General features: G+C 36.2%; 1 protein-coding gene and 1 long non-coding RNA gene across 5 annotated transcripts in view; one reads left to right on the top strand and one right to left on the bottom strand.

Moving 5' to 3' along the window:
- Nucleotides 1-1,021: 1,021 nt before the first annotated feature.
- Nucleotides 1,022-8,016, bottom strand: LOC139139418 (uncharacterized). The gene is made up of 4 exons (XR_011553805.1): nucleotides 7,646-8,016; nucleotides 6,688-6,750; nucleotides 1,762-1,888; nucleotides 1,022-1,117 (listed from the first exon to the last, which is right to left on the bottom strand). It is a non-coding gene; the product is annotated as an uncharacterized lncRNA (long non-coding RNA).
- Nucleotides 8,017-8,362: 346 nt separating this feature from the next.
- LOC139139416 (ceramide glucosyltransferase-like) overlaps nucleotides 8,363-17,348 on the top strand; it is a 39,034-nt gene continuing 30,048 nt past the window's right edge. For 3 of the 4 annotated variants that reach the window (XR_011553803.1, XR_011553804.1, XM_070708323.1), the window contains exons 1-2: nucleotides 8,363-8,800; nucleotides 16,751-16,889. Coding sequence is in view for 2 of the 4 variants with exons in the window: in XM_070708323.1 (XP_070564424.1) it covers nucleotides 8,685-8,800; nucleotides 16,751-16,889 (255 nt within the window). In the remaining 2 variants the exon portion in view is untranslated. The remainder of the gene's footprint in view (nucleotides 8,801-16,750; nucleotides 16,890-17,348) is intronic. The other variant, XM_070708324.1, reaches the window with a different exon arrangement.

Below are 17,348 nucleotides of genomic sequence, written 5' to 3' on the forward strand. Positions count from 1 at the left end.
TTCAATACTTGATTTTCATCACATTCTTTGTGCCTACATGAATAGTTCATCTTTGTCCTAAGACCTTGAAGGAAACAGTCCATCAAATGATTTCCACACTTAGAAGCCTTAATTGCTACAGCCTGCAAATCAACAGATATATTCTACAAATTAAAATCTTTGTTTCCAACTTATTCTTGATATCTCTTACCATATTCAAGATTTTTCATCAATACTGACACATCTCTCTTGTCAAACACTTCTTTGAAAGGAAGCAATTCTTGGGTTGATAGTTGTTGAGTTTGCTGTTGTATTTCTTGTAACTGATGGCTACTAAGTCTTGGAGAATCTGGGTTGAGCTTGGTATAATTTCCAAAATATCTTCTTCCTCTAATGCTTGGATATCTCTGAAAATGTGAACCATTTAAAAACATGTAAAATTATCTCTTGAACTCTGTTTATGTAATTGATGTCAAAATGAAAGATGATTGTTCTATAATAGATGCTGTAAATCAGTCCTTGATAAATTGATTTCATGCATGGTTTTCTAGCAACATCAAAGACAAATAATCTATGACACTCTAATCTTTAAGATCTAGAAGACTGCTGTATAATTATATTCATTTCAGTGAATGTTTAACAGTTTTTAAGGTACAGGTTACTTTCAAAAAACAACAGGTTTTGGCATTCTGAGCCTCCACTAAATAAACAGAGAATATCATGGCAGGGACAGGACCAGCATTGAAGAAAGACTTTGTTTATTCTGTGATGGCTTCAAAGACTACCAAACAGTAAATATTTTTTAACCATGAATTTTATGGATAATTTACTACGGTGCAGTTTTGAGTGTTGACATAGTTTAACAACTTCCAGTATCAGTATAGCAAACAAAACATTACTACAGAGTACATGATTCAAGAATGCAAATTGCTTCACAATTTCAATATTTATTTCAAGATGGAAATGTTAGGAATATTACTTATCTTTTACTATACTTTGAGACTCAGTGATCAATATTGCTTACCTTGTAAATGAGTTACAATTTGGATTACCCCTGTAAAATCTTGACAGCAAAGTTTGTTGAGATCTTCAGCAATATCTGCTTCATTAAACTGGACTACTTTATCTTTATTTTGAGCTACAAAGAAAACATCAATGCTTGTTTGTTTGATCCCTGAAAGTTATGACATCAAAAAATATTAATGTATGGTTCTGATTTATGCAACAATACCTCTGTCAAATATTTCTCTATTAATTACTATTTAATAAGTAACCGTTTTTGAGTCAATCAGCACTAATACTATTAAATGTCATTTATTGATCAAAGGTAAATGCATTATGACATCAAAGAAACACATTTCTCATCACTACAGAAATTAAAGAAATATTTTTAGCAATATGTCTTCTTTAAAACAAATTCACTGAAAGGAGAAATTAGATGATTTAATGCTGAAAACTGGCAGCAATTGTATCTGTTTTGCTGTACGATAAACCCCAGCCTTCTGTTTTGATCACATGAGCCTTCTGATCCTACTTCCAAATGTAGGTTGAAAGAAATGTGTTAGACATTGAGAATCTGGAAACATGATTCTCAAAGTATATGCATCAAGTTACCTTTGGTATCAAGATGGTAAACTATAGTCTTCTATTCCATTCATTTCATTTTTACTAACATTCCATATGTAATTCAAAATGACACTAAATAAACATGCTTTCATGTAAAGTTGCAAGTATCAACACTGAAAATTAATTTACTTGACTCAATATTACTGTTCTTCTTACCTCTCTTCCATGGTGTTCTATAAAGACTGTCATTGACACATCTATGTGGATAAGTCTCTGTGCATTCTAAATGAGCTGGTAGTACCATCAACATACGATTCATAAGTGCCTGTCGTATCTTCACAGCCTACAGGAAATTTGTTAAAAAATTTAAAATGGACAAAAAAAACAAACAAAAATAGTAAAATATGGTTGGTAGATACATTCTGATAATTAACAACAAACTGGGAAAAGCTAGTGATAACTTTGACTTACATTTTTGAGGTATCATATGGAAATACTCCTCATCTTTGGTGAAGAACATTTATTTCTATGAGTAATAATATCCTAAAACAGCAATGATATTTAACAGCTAGCTACTTGAAAATTGTCTGTCATCGGTATATAGAACAGTGGATGTGCATGTCCTCACTGTGTAACTGTGCTCATCATAAAAATATAACTCCATTGCTTTCTCAATTTATAATCAGAACACAAAGATGGGTGGCAATAGTAAGTGCTCAATTGATCGTACATCCTGTTTGAGTATAATTGTTTGGTGCATTACTTTTCATACTTTATAACTACATAAAATTCTTTCATCACTCTAAAGTTGAAATTTTCAAGTTTTTAAGTTAAACTTAATTTCTATATTCTCTTTTTTGTGCATGCTTTTGTCTCGGGTCCGTTCCTTTGTGCATGCAACGTTCTGCATGTATCACATAACCACTCACACTCCAAACAGTGGCGGCGCTCTCACTTCCGTTTCACTTCTGCTCCCGCTTTCACCACTGCCACCGGTGACAAAAATGTGGTGATTTACCACATTTTTACGAACTTCGCTTGATTGCAAATTTCAATAATGTCATGCTCTGTATGGCTATATTTAATTTCAAAGTTAAAGAATAAAGTATAAAAGATGTCCTTATGTTGGTTTTTGTCGTATATTTGCGAAAAATCATTGGACCTACTTTTCGTGGGTGAATGTGTCTGATACAATAACGTGAGTGAAGGGTGGCACGAAGCAGAAAACACTGAAACGGCACTTTCATTTTTCAACTTATTGCATGATAACACACTTTTGAAAGTGAGCAAGTACAATGAAACATGATCACATCTTGAACACTACTACCAGGTAATGACCAGCATTGAAATGAACTTACTAGTGATAACATAAAAAAGATTCTCATATAAGCTTTCGAAACTAGCAGCACTCACTGATAAGAAAAAAAAAACCTTTTGTGTCTTCGTGTAAATACATTTTGAACAACTGTATTTAATTTTTTTTTCATTTTATTTAAATTTCTATCATTACTTTACTAAATAGCAAAAATGAAAGTTTCTATCACATGATACTCTCACAATGCCTCTGACACTCATTTAAATTACTGGTAAATAATCCGTGACATTTTGCGGCAAAAAATATATTAGACATAAGCTTATGGACATAGATTTATTGCTTAAATATCACTTTCCTTTCTTTTAAGTGCATCTGAACGACACGCTTTCAAAAACTTGTTGCACGCCATTCTTTTTTCGCCGTACACAATACGGCAAAATGATTATTTCAATAATATCGTTTTAACTGGATGAATACGTATATCATTTGATCCAGACATGTTATTAAAGGGATATAGTCGTCGGAGCTGCGCTTAAAGGTCGTATGGGACCCGTACGACCAATGTAAACACTGTATCCAAGATACAATGGTGATTGATGAAAGTTAAAACATATCTGTCATATCTACATCGTATAATTTAAATGTTACAGCTATGATGATGAGATGCACCTAGATATCGTGCACGAAATACATTGTTTGTAAACAAGAAACTCGCACAGGCGCAGTTCCGACTACTGTTTCCCTTTGATAATATGTATTCGGTATTTCGGTATTTCTGTTTTTAGTCTAATACTAAATTTATCTATTTCTAGTACATTGTCGCATTCGATATTTTGGTGGGGATTTGGCCGAGGGGTGTATAGGGCTAAATTTATCGCTAGGTGATTTGCTGACATAGTGGCAAAATATAAGAATACAAAAAATTGTCGACAAATGTCAAAGTGTTGAGGATTCATACAATCTTATGTAACTAGAGCCTTGTTGATGGCGGCATCTTATTTCGTTTGAATTCGGTCGTCATTTGCAGTTTCTTTGTGGATGGTTTTACTTCAAGCTATTTTTTAAAATGTCGTGAATGTAAAACTTTGTTTGGAAAAGGAAATTTGACGACTTTGAAATTCGTAATGTAAACTATCTCAGGATAATATTTCATTAGTAATAAAATAAGGGCTACTTATTTTTTTGCCCGAGTAATATACCCTATGTCGCTTGCCTTTTTTCCCTTCTCTCAAACTCTGAGCCTACATTGACCATTTTGCAATTGCCAGTCTCGAGGGAACGACATCGTGTCGATTGAGGCAAATGACATGGTAGCAGAGATGCTACGACTTGCACAAGAGGAAGTAGCAAATTTCAGATTACTTTAGGCCTATTGCTGTCGTCATCGGAATGTGATGAGGTTGACATACGACGATTTGTTGAGTATCAAAGGAGGGTTTCCAATATTAAAATAATGATGACAACATCATTAATATTTATCTATTTCAAATAAAACTGCCTGCAGTCACGTTTTTGCGAGCCTTCATTTCCGCAGTTATCATTATATTCAAGGGATACAGTCTTTATTACAATATTGGGCATTCGTCCAATAGCGATATATGAGAAACTTAAAGTTAGAATCGAATGTTACTCAATGCAACATGTTATAGAAAAATCACATTTCCCAGAATACTTCAAATATAAATTATTAGGTTTAATATTCCAAAAATTGAATGGCCGCCAAATATACCGCAAATGCTTTAGATTCTAAAACGTTACATTGACGGTGTTTAGTTTGCAAAAAGGAAGCAAATTATGGCGATCAAGATTGTCCCGTATACAAACCGTCATGCGAGATATCAATACATCAGTATATGCAGGGATTGACCGAAAATGCAAGTGTGAAAATCAAATAGGAAATTAGCTTATTGCCGAAATACCGATATGTCGATTTACCAATTTCAACTAGATATATCGATTTGCCGCAAAATATCACGAATATTCCTATTTCTCATCTTTAGTATAGACTTCATCCATCCTTGTTGGATGTGGTCTCAAGTTTGAAGACAATATAATCCGATGAAAATGATGCAGAAAAGAGAGCAATTACGTCTGCTGCCATAGGATTACGTCAGATAATAGAAAATTCTATTCTTCCATTGTAATTTTCATAAAATTTGGCACATTTCCCAGTCAAAACATAAAAGGTGTCAAAAGTTGTGTGAAAAATAGGCTTAATACTCGGCATTTTGTTATGTTATTGACAAAATTAAGGACCTTAATTATATTTTTAAAGCTAGAGCGGTGGACTAATTTTTATTGTTTACTTTGAAAATCCGCGTTCTAAAACATGACATTTTCACTTTATTTATTGTGATTCTCAAAGACAAATATTTATACATATGTATACATATTTTCTTGCTATTTCAAAGTTGCTGTCCCCACCTTCAACTACCAACGGTGTTCCACGTCCTCTGATGTCAAGTTTACATGCTGATATACCACATGATTTTAAAATGCTTATTTGATCACGGTGAATTATATTCAACGGACATACGACTACGGTGCCGTCCCTTTAACAGAGTCATTTTTTTCGCTTCATCATCGGTGTCAAGAGAAGGAATATGATACTTTTCCCGCAATCTGATTAAAATCAGATGTAGAGTACGGCGACGTCTTCATATGCGTACGCGGTATCGTCTCGCTGCCCGTGTCTCGCTGTCGCCTCTCCCGTAGCCTGTAGGGATCGTGATACTACAATGTCTCCTTCCTGGGGTCTCCTTTTGAGTTCCAAACACTTTGTAGCACTTCTGTCCTGGTTTTTACGTTTATACTTCGGTTGCGCGCGTCCAAAACTCGTGTTACCGCGGATTTAAAATCTACCGCTACTGTAAATCTAGGTCAATGACGTCTTGATATGACATCATTGACCTCGCTGACATATTACAAAAGAATGGCATTGCTAATATTCATGCGCCTTATTATGCAAAGTCACCGGTGGCAGTGGTGAAAGCAGGAGCAGAAGTGAAACGGAAGTGAGAGCACCGCCACTGTTTGGAGTGTGATAACCACTATGAACTCTGAACAGTGATGCAAAATAACAATACCAATCATAGTTTGTGACAAGCACATCCAAGTTTAGTTGATGCTTTCATTATAGCTGTATCAGAAATGGCAAATGGGCAAAGCACATTGATTTCAATTTTCAAGGTATGCTTCTTGAAAGTCTGGTATGCTATTAGGGAAAAAGAGCTAGCCATCTACATCAATGTAGCCCTTATACAGTACCCACTTTGGTCTCTATTATTTGGGTAGGCCCAACAAATATCAGAATCACAACATGCAAAGCTCAACCAGTAGATTTTGTCTGTCAAATAGCACATTAATATCCTATTATGCAAATATTTAACAACTATTGGCACATCTAATTTGGGGCTTCCCAGACCAAACGCCTTTTCCCTGAGAATATCTCTACACAACAATTACTTGTTACTGTGATGTCAGTATTTTTTTAACTCCAGCATAGACTAGACAAAATTTAATGGCAGTTTTTCACATGAGCTGTCACAACAAGTTATGGAGCATCACTGATGCAACAGGTGACCATGCCTTCAGATGAACACATGAAAAAGACACACTGAACAAGTGGGTGAAATTTCACCGAAAACAAACAAAGTAAAGCAAGACAGGGTTTCGCATATTTTACATCACCATCCCTTTGTTGATCATTGTGAATGTAAGAGAAAAATGAAAAGTGAAATTGAACAATATATTATATCTTCACTTGCATTTAAGAAACAAAATGTCGCACTTTATACATGAAGTTCTGACAACAATGAGATACTTACGTCCCTGAGATAGTCTGTTGCTAGGAATCTAGGCATCTTGAATATTCACCATACAATGTTGTGCTACAGTAAGAAATTATATCATACTTATTCTGTATTTTATTTTACTGGACGTACTTATAAGGTAATTAGAGGTACATAAAAATCAAAAGTGAAAAAATTCCACCATAAATTTTTCAAAAACAGTATACAGTAGTTTGCTGTGTTTACCTCCTGTCATATGTTAATTTAGCTTTCAATGTAAATTTATTTGCTCTGATTCGTATAAAAAAATTAATAACTCGTCTTTTACAGAGGAACTTTCATAAAGTTTTGTTCGGCCTGTGTCGTCAATGTTGCATTTTTGCTTTTTTTTTATTTATTGACCCAATGACCATCAAGGAAAAAAGCAATGACGATGAGAATTGAGTCAATGTTGACTGTGATAGATCAGACATCAGGTACAGATGGTAGTAACTGCGTCTAGCTGCAATGAAATTGTAGCCCACGGGCCTAGCCCTGCGTACCGTGCTGTATGTTTCGGGCGTTACACGGTGGGGGCCGTGTAACGCCCGAAACACGATAGTACGGTACGCAGGGCTACCCACGGGTCGTGCGCCAGCTTTTGACGTGGCGCTACACAGCCAACACGTCAGGAAAAGCCGACGCACGGCCTTGGGACGTACTGGCTACAATTATTGCAGTTTAAACCTGTGCCGCCCCCCGGGGGAGGGGGGCTGCAGACTATTTGTACCGTAGTCTGCTATGAGTAAACTATGCCCACACGTATACCCACACAGACAAATACTAATGACGGGTACGAACTTTTTTTCGATGTGTTAATGTATTTCAGGGTTTTTTACTTTCTCTGGTTCATCATCGCGGCAAACTTGTGAACGAATGGAGTGCTTGACAATGGCGTTTTGATCACATTTTTTCGTCTGCTTTATAAGTTATACCCTGCATTATCTCTACTTACCTCATATCCGTGTTCTAGCTTAGAAACAGATGTGACTCATCGCTGTTATGTCGTAATGAACTTATTTTGGGTCACGCTGTCATAATGACATCAGAGTGCCTCCAGAATGTGTCACCGCCAGTACTGGCGGCAGTAAATTTAACGGAACCAATCAGCACACTCGTTTCAATTTATCTGCGGTAAATCTAAGTGGAACTCTATGAACAAAGCCTCTGCTCCTCCCCACCCTTCTGATTATTCCAGCTATCGAATTTTTAATCATCTCTATGGTCGTTAATTTTCTTACTTTTGTCGGACTTCTTTTATTATACTTTTTGCAATAGCTCCTAGTTTCAAAATTGGTCAAGGGAATGTTAAGTTTCAGAACATTCTTTGTGTAAGTTTATATGGTGACTTGACTGTCACGTTGAGATACACTGAGATTCCTGAGATGAGGTCGAACATTGGGGTCATATTACAGATATGGTGCGCTGGTGATGAGGTCGACGGTCGTGATCAGGGTGATCGGCGGCACATAGTCCCATTTTCTAACGAACGTAGATACCCTTGTACCATTATTTTATAAACAAGGTACCTCAGAAAATTATCAGCGTCTCCTTTGAAGCTAAAATTTGTTCACGTATTGAAGTGATGGATAATTTTGTTTCATCCACGGCGGCGCGGATCAGGTCCGTGCTGTGTAGGTCAAGAGGGCGTTGTGTGACACGAAAGTAAAATAGTTCCGGGCACTGAGTCTGTCCTATGACGTCACTCTGCTGAAAGACTACCGTGCGCTGCCAACAGAACTAGTAATAATCGTCAATCGCTATAAATCGTACAAGTATGTCTGGATTATGACCGTTGCAGATTGACTGAACCGTCAGGGGTACAAGCTTCTTAACTATTAGTAACATCACCATTCAAATGTGCTCTTATCTCATCACCGCCGAGAAGTGTACGCTTCGCTCCGTACGTTCGATATCCATGTAGCTGCTGTGTATTGAATGTATAACCTTTGGCACTCCCACTCCCATCGACAGCGTAGTAGTACTTCATCGAGATGGCACTGATGGCTATGGACGATGCTTTGGCTATATTTCTCACCGTTTTAGCCGTAATTGTACTCGTACTTGACTTTATATTGCTTTGTCTTCACTTTCTTTCAATAATATATTGGTAAGTAAAGTCTAACGTGTATTTTAGTCCTATTGGCTGCAGCGCAATATAGTAATATGCGGCAGTGTAGTCAGGTCGTTGATAGTCTAGATATGCGTGTACGGTGTAGTCGAAGTTTGTAGGCGGCATTAGCTGAAGTTGAACGTGCTACCTGTAAACCACACACTCTTGTGGTTGAGAATACATAGAAGGCCCCTGTAACCCATTTTCTGAGTTACAGTGGTTCTACGCCGTGAAGCTAACCACAAATGACTGGTGTAGACTTCGTCTCCGCCGTCTCGAGCTCGCTCTGTGCGATTCGCGATCGGTCCTACTAATTACTGCCCGTCACTGCCCGTCAGGAAATTAGCCTTCAAATTACTGTAATCTGTCGATATATCAATACCAAAGACCACTTATATAATAGAAAGCTACAAAATAAGAGTCTGTTTTACTCCAAATGCCCGAGTCCTGTCTCAGAACTAACGTGAATATTGGAGCGCTAAGTTCTCTACTCGACGGGCAGTGTTCGGACATCGATTACGATCAGCGTTGCCACTCGTTCGCAAATCAACGTTGTTGGGGTCTGGGACGACAATTTTGTTTAGTTGTATAGTAAGTAATGTTTTTGATATGAGATATCAACTGATTACAGTCGTTGAAGTGTAAATTTCCCGACGGCAGTGACGGGCAGTGGTCGGACGTCGACGGGCAGTATGTATGGCCAATGGTGATGCATGTACGATCACACGATTAGCGTTGCTACTCGTTCGAAAATCAACATTTTTCGGATCTTGGAATATTATTTCGTTCGTTTTTACAAAGAGTAGTGGTCTTTGGTATTGAAATATCGACTGATTACAGTAATTGGAAGGCTAATTTCCTGACGGGCAGTGACGGGCAGTAATTAGTAGGACCCATTCGCGATGACTCGGAACTCCGACGTGCTGGCTTCTTGGACGCACTCGGCAGCTGTTGTAGCTCTGCATGGCAAGGCTGTGTGTTACCGGCGTTATACGGCATCCCACCACACGCCGGTAACACAGCCTTGCCAAGCAGAGCTATCCCTGTCAGTACTATCGGCCAGTTCTTTTAGGCCCAACCCCTCGAAATCACTTTAATGACGGACTTTCCTTCCAAGAAGCACTAACACATCAATTTAAACACAAATTTTGGATGGGTTTAGGGTTAGGGTTAATTTTAGAGTTAGCATACTTAAAACTGTTGTATATCCTACCTGAGGAAAAAAAAAAGGGGCGGGGGGCCTTAGGGAACTCTTTCCATTGTACCATGGTATACCATGGACGTAAAAAGGACTTTTTTACATCTAGAGGTATACTATACGTTGCTTTTTTTCATTTCTGAATTATCAATTTGACTTTCACCAGTCAACATGTTTTGTTCAAGACCACTTTACGAACCATGTTTGTTCTAACAAAGCATGTTTGTGCAGAAATACACAGTTTATCGAGTTTAAATAAAGTCTAATAATAATAATAACAACAGTTGAAGCACAGTCACTCCGTCTATTGGATTGCAGTCACAGGGCCATACATACAGTGACCCGAGTGCCAGTGCTCTGAGCTAAACAGCAAAAGATTTTGCCATCACTATTTTTGGCAACGTTGTTGCTTTTACCAATAACAATGTTGTGCACTATCACTGTCACTGATCCACATTCTACAGCTTTCATCAACCCAAAATTCCCCTGTGTTAGCACTAACATCACTCATTCTTTACCAATTTGTCAGTTATTTACCAAGCTGTATGCCCTGTCAGTGGCACTCCTAAACCTTCCATATCTTTGTTAAATTGTATACAATGATGATAACTCTTCCTTGTGATGATTTACACAGAATGTGAACTTCAGTCACAATACCTGAACACAATTCCAAAGCTGAGATCTTCATAATAAGGTGTTACAGTACTATATAGCAGTTGAGGGTGTATGATTAACATAGTTTGTTGTTGTGGTCAATCCCTGATATGACTGAAAAGTCAAGATTGAATTTTTCAAAATTTTAACCTAACTTTGATGGATAGCTAAGATACCAATTTGCCCATTGTGTGTGTAGTTCCATGCCCTGTCAATCTTCAACTGAGATAATTTGAGACCATGCCTCAATTTTTTGTTATGACAAGAAGTTTAATAATAGCTAACAAAAAATTGTATAGGTACATGCTGTATCAATGGTCACGCCATTACTATTTGCAATTAACTTTTCATTTTAGGTTATTTAACATTACATGACTTGTGAAATTCCTTGTGATTTAATAGAGTTGACCCATTTTGAGGTTTTGGTCGTGATTACATGTAATTATATTTAGAGACAAGTAAAAGAAGCTCAGCTCTTTCTGCATTCCAATGTAGTGTAATGAGGCTCAGGAGATGTGAATGAAAGGCACATGCACAGCAGATTACCATTACATGACCACTTTGATCAAGACATAATCTCACACATTTACTTCATGCTTGGTTTCTCTCTGTTAATGCCATCCAGTGAACTAGCCTCTTACCTAAAACTCTTTAATTTCAGTTCTTGTTCAGATGTTTTTGACTGATTGAAGCTAGGTCTTCACAAAATTAAAGTTTTACACTATAAGATGATATGATCTACAAAGCATTTGTCTACCGCTACACTCCAAGATCTTTCACATTCAGTCACCATCCAGAACATCACAGTTATGCTAAAATAGTAACAGCAACAGTTATTTGGAAAACAGAAAAATCAAGATTATTTCATGCCTCAATGGTCCATAATGGCACATATCACATGAGTTTAAATGGCATCTGACCATCATGGCCCTCTTATGGCCATATTGCTGACCATCATGATCTCAACTTTAATCAGACACCTTATATGAAGACAGTTTTGATAACTCTGTGTAAGTACTGTAGCCATACACCAGGGTACTATACTGTACAGTATTTTGTACAGGATAACTTTGAATTGGTATTATCACACTACATAATCATAAAAAGTTGAGGGTTCATCAAACACAAGACCTCGTAAGACCAGTGGTGTACCTTTTACTGGTTGTAAGATGGTGTTAAAGATGGCAAATATCCAAGCAGACCAGTCTGAGATAGCGTGACAGTGGCAGTATACCATTTTCAAATTCACATATTACATGGTATTAGGAGAGATCATAGAGAAATCAGCCTCACCATATGACTTCTGACATATCATGTTATTTACACGTAAAATCTCAATGACACGGTGGTTATATGTCTCTTAATATTTCTAGCATATATTCTCTTCTTTGTAGGTTTAACTTCCAATGGTTAGAAGACTATCAATTCAAAATAACTAAATCCATGTTGTACAGATACAGCATATATCATTAAATTGAGAGTCAAATGAAATATCAGAAAATCCAATGTTAAGGTTGTTGAATTAAAGGAATCTGCAAAACAGTAAGACAACTCAAAAGACAACTCAAATGTTAGAAAGAGAGTAGAAGTAGGGCCATGAAGATCTGAATTTTTACACAGCACATATACCAAATAAGAAAGTAGTGAAGTGAGGTGTTACACTTGGTTTCAAAACTGCTTATTTTCAAACAGAAATTGACTTTATAGTTTTGGCAAGGAACAGGTCAGAATTGTCTAATCTGTATTTGTGAACGGTGAACAAGTATCAGCAGAGACTTATGATCACCTGTATCAGCAGAGACATATGATCACCGTGTCATTGAGATTTTATGTGTAAATAACATGATATGTCAATCAGTAACTAGATATTTACAAAAGCTGTATCAGTTAATTTTATGAATGAGAGGAATGACCAGCATGTCACTGAGATCACAGTGCTGGATCAATTTGTCTGTCATGAATCAGATCTGTAGCAGTAGTGAACTGCTTGTCTTTTATTTCAAAATGATCTTAATACTTCCAGCAATGAGTAGTATACTTATTTGACCATGTGCAAAATTGTTGATAATGTCACTATGAGGAATAGTAGTTATAGAATAATTCTAATAATTGTGGATAAAAAAAAATTATGAAAAAAGAGCATTTCTGAATAGATGAATTTTAAAAGTAGATTTCTGGAGATCTGAAACATTGAACAACGACTGGCAAAGATGAATAATCTGATGTGTTAATAGAAATAAGATAGTGTATGGCAGTGTAGGGGACAGTCTTGTATGGCAGTCAATCTGATTAAAATCATATGTAGAGTACAGCGACGTCTTCTTATGCGTACGTGGTATTCTCTCGCTGTTGCCTGTAGTGAGAGGCGACAGCGAGAGAATACCGCGTACGCATAAGAAGATGTCGCCGTACTCTCATCTGTTTTAATCAGATTGGTATGGCACTATAGGGGACAGTCTTGTATGGCAATATAGGGGACAGTCTTGTATGGCAATATAGGGGACAGTCTTGTATGGCAGTATAGGGGTCAGTCTTGTATGGCAGTATAGGGGACAGTCTTGTATGGCAGCATAGGGGACAGTCTTGTATGGCAGTGTAGGGGACAGTCTTGTATGGCAGCATAGGGGACAGTCTTGTATGGCAGTGTAGGGGACAGTCTTGTATGGCAGTGTAGGGGACAGTCTTGTATGGCAGTGTAGGGGACAGTCTTGTATGGCAGCATAGGGGACAGTCTTGATGGGTAATAGTAGAATACCTTACTCAGACTCAACTTGACCACTTAAATTTCAAATACTTCGGGCATATTATGCAGACTTAAATTAAAAACTAATATTTCTTCCTTCTTTCTGCCTTCTATTCGATGAATGTCAGCCATTTTTAAAGGCATTTGGTGCTTTCAGTACATGAGAATTGGTATAGATTTTCAGTAGCTCTTACCAGTCTAGATGTGCATAAAGGTAAATGTTTTACTAACAGTAACACCTCCGCAAGACTCCATAGATCAAACTTAAACTGGCACATCTCAAATCAGACAGTAAAGAAAACCCATTCTGTTTGACAAATGTTACTGCTGGTATTTTATTTTAACTGGACTATGCTGACAAGTATATGGTGCTAACATTTAATCATTCCCAGGTATTCCTTATCAGCCAAACAATTGTGTGTTTGGTTGTTAAGCAGAGCTGGTCCTAGAAATTCAACTAGGGTGCTTGTTTGTGCGTGACCTTAACAAGGACTTACATAGTAGTTAGAATAATATCTTTTGTAGGATAGTTAGGTTACGGCAATAGAAATGAAAAGGATTTAAGTCAAATAATCAAATGTTTCAACTAGGAAGAATTTTTCTCATACATTTACTTAGACTTTAGTTGATTCTGAACTTCAGGACTTTTAGCTTACCATTGTGTTCTTTTGAGACTGGCACGGCTGTGCCTGTAGGTGGTTTGACACCATTCAGCAACACAGACCTACCATTATGTACAGGGCTATTGTGTATGTAAATGGTCACTCCTTTTATTGAGTTCGGTCTTTTGTGTTCCCCATATATTGCATACCATGCGGGTTTACAAGGTTAGGCCGCAATGAATTCTGTCTAGCCTATAATCAGTATAAATCATGTAAATGGAATGAAATGAAATATTCATAGATAGATCTCTTTCATTACAACAGGGAAATATTACAAAAGCATGGTTCAAAAGAAGTTCATTAATTAAAGTAAGACATTGCTATGATATTGCAGTATTTATCAGGATTTTTATTTCCCTGTGGTATTGAAACCTATTTGAAATAATTTTTCAATAACCTCATTTCACGTTTAGAATCATTTGGAGGGTCTATGCCAGAATCAACTAAGCCAATGTAAACTGTGACATTTTATCAAAAGTTTTAAGAGCGGAAAGTTTTCACCACAAATAAATGTACATACACAATTGTAAATATTTGAAGGGGACTTCGATATTTATTTTAAATAATCTTTCATAAAAACTGATATTTGACATTTTGAATTTTCAAAACGTACATTTGAGAAGAAATGGTAGCCCACGTATAGTTCAACAATGAAGAGTACAATGTTAAGGTTAGAATATTAAACATGATATGATGTCTAGACTTTGTAATATTTTTCATTTTTATAATGCTTTAACTTTCCTCAGAGAAGTTTTTGTTGTGCAGCAAACACTGACTGAAGGGAGGCGGTTGACTTTTACAGAACGCACGTTTTTTCTAAGAAATAAGACTATTGTATAATTACTAAATTAGGGGTCAAGGTAAGTTGGCCAGCAGACCAATACATTCCGTTCATTGCATTGCACTTTGCATTGTCATCAAAGCAAACTATTAAACATTAAAAAGATCCATATCAGTAATCTGTACTTGCCCTAAACTTAAGGTCAAATGTTATTAAAGGGACATTAGCTGTAACTTTTGAGTAATTTTTCACTATTCTGTTTCAATGTATCAACTACAGAATTTTACTATAATCCGATCATCATGACCAGTGCCCTGTGTCCTTCTTGCCAACACAGCCTGTATATGTGAAATGACCATTGTTATTGTTGATAAATGTATTCTAGTCCGGACCTGAATACAAAATTTAAACAATAACAATGCAGATTATACTCATATAGGGTATATTTATGAGCTAAATATTAGGAATTTCTCCATGGTTCAGGGATTCACACCAGAAACTACAGATGATACACAGAAACAAACAAAATAAAAAATTACCAAAGTTACAGCTGATGGATCTTTAAGTATTGAAAATATTGATGTAACATATTGATTATTAATTAATGAGATTGTTTGCAATATGGTTTTGATATTTGTGGAATGAACAAATCTTCACAAACGCGGTCCTACTGGTCTTGTATTTCTTTTCCGTGCACTGACTTATTCTGATATTTTCCAATTTTTGATATCAACAAAAAAGTGGCTTCCCTAAATACAATGTACTGTATGTACAATCTCAAAGTTTTAGGATAAGTGAATAAAGCCATTGTCCTTTTTTGTCACAGATATAAACTAAATGACATTTTCATTAGGATAATTTTCTGCATTGTGCACTAGTGATGACACAATGTCATTGAGACATGAAGATAAAAGGAGATAATAGGAGCAATATTAGTACTTCAGCAGCATAGTAATTAATCTATGTTTGTATTGAACTGGTGTAGAGTTTCACTTGACATGACATGCTTCAGGCAATGGTTTCTGTTTAATTAGTGTAGCCAATAGAGATCAGAAAATATCTTCTTTGTTAAAATGTTCTGCGACACAAGTTATAAGATAACATTCAGTGTACTTAAGGAGTTGGCATTATTTGGGTGATCCAAATATGGATTAATTGAAGACTGCTTCAATGTAACACAAGTTTTAATCTTCAATATTGTTTTTATTAATTCCCATTGTTTCACATACTGAGATATGTGGAATAAAATGATTCTTGCCTTGGTGATCTTATGTTTTTGTTGTTCTTCATGTTTGTTGTCAGTATTTAGAGTACAATACATGGTACCCACTAGCAAGATAATAGGTAATGCTTTGAAGCCTAAGATAATAGGTAGTGCTTTGAAACCCAGTATAGTTCAAGTACATGTAGCTGTATCAAGAACATGGAACAAAATCAACTGATACACACTGAGAATTGAACTAACCAACCAATTATCAAACCCAAACTTGATTATAATCCGTGCATACATTAGCATAATTTTTATACCTCCCTCATTGGGTTACAAAACGGATCTATACAATAATGCCAAAATTTATTATTACTAATCCAAGGCCATTATCCTGTCTAGTTCACATCTTTTTAGCGGTGTCTAATAAGTTTGTATTTCAACATCATATGTGTATTCATGAACATTGATAACATTGTGAACTGTTCGGAATGCATAACAATTTTTGAGGACAGAATCATAATGTTGATATTGACTGGGCACATGTATGCAAATAAATTGACTCTTTTAGTTTTCGTATAATGATATTTTTTTACTTACAAGTATCTTATGATTGTGCATCTCACAATGTTTCTCACTCAAGTAATTGGCATTGATTGGTATTGATGTAATTTAACTTTTTTCATGTGTTTCATTTCATAGTCGGATACATTGCAACAGAAAACCAGTAGGTTTGGTTAGAGAAGAACTTCCAGGGGTTTCAATACTTAAACCATTGGTAGGTGTTGACCCAAATTTTGCAGAGAACTTGGAGACCTTTTTCACTCTAGATTATCCTAAGGTAAGCAGTGTTTTCTTCAAATTATTTTTGACAATGATAAAGTCACGGTTATAATTGTTTGACAGCCAGTGTCATATGTGTGGTTGGTTTAGCATGATGGTTACAACACTGAGATAACTTTCTATGTCGAGTGCAGTGACATCAAATGAAAGGCCTTGGGTAATGAACGATGTGTCCTATTTCAGTCAATTACATTAACATCATGTCTCTCTTGTCACTCATTGCATACCTAATGTGGAGAACTTATAAAAGAGGAACAATGCATAATTCCAAAATCATGGTAACTAAAAAATAGCATTTCATCATTTATTGATAAATATCACTTATCAATAAGACATGCAAACATTCTACAATTGTTGTACACCATTACTTAGGTACATGTATGATGAGACTCAACTCAGTATTACTTAAACTAAATTACAAATCATATCAATGAAAATCAAGAATGTACTATCATTT

This window comes from Ptychodera flava, chromosome 8 (genome assembly GCF_041260155.1).
Source record: "Ptychodera flava strain L36383 chromosome 8, AS_Pfla_20210202, whole genome shotgun sequence".
Taxonomy (NCBI): Eukaryota; Metazoa; Hemichordata; class Enteropneusta; family Ptychoderidae; genus Ptychodera; species Ptychodera flava.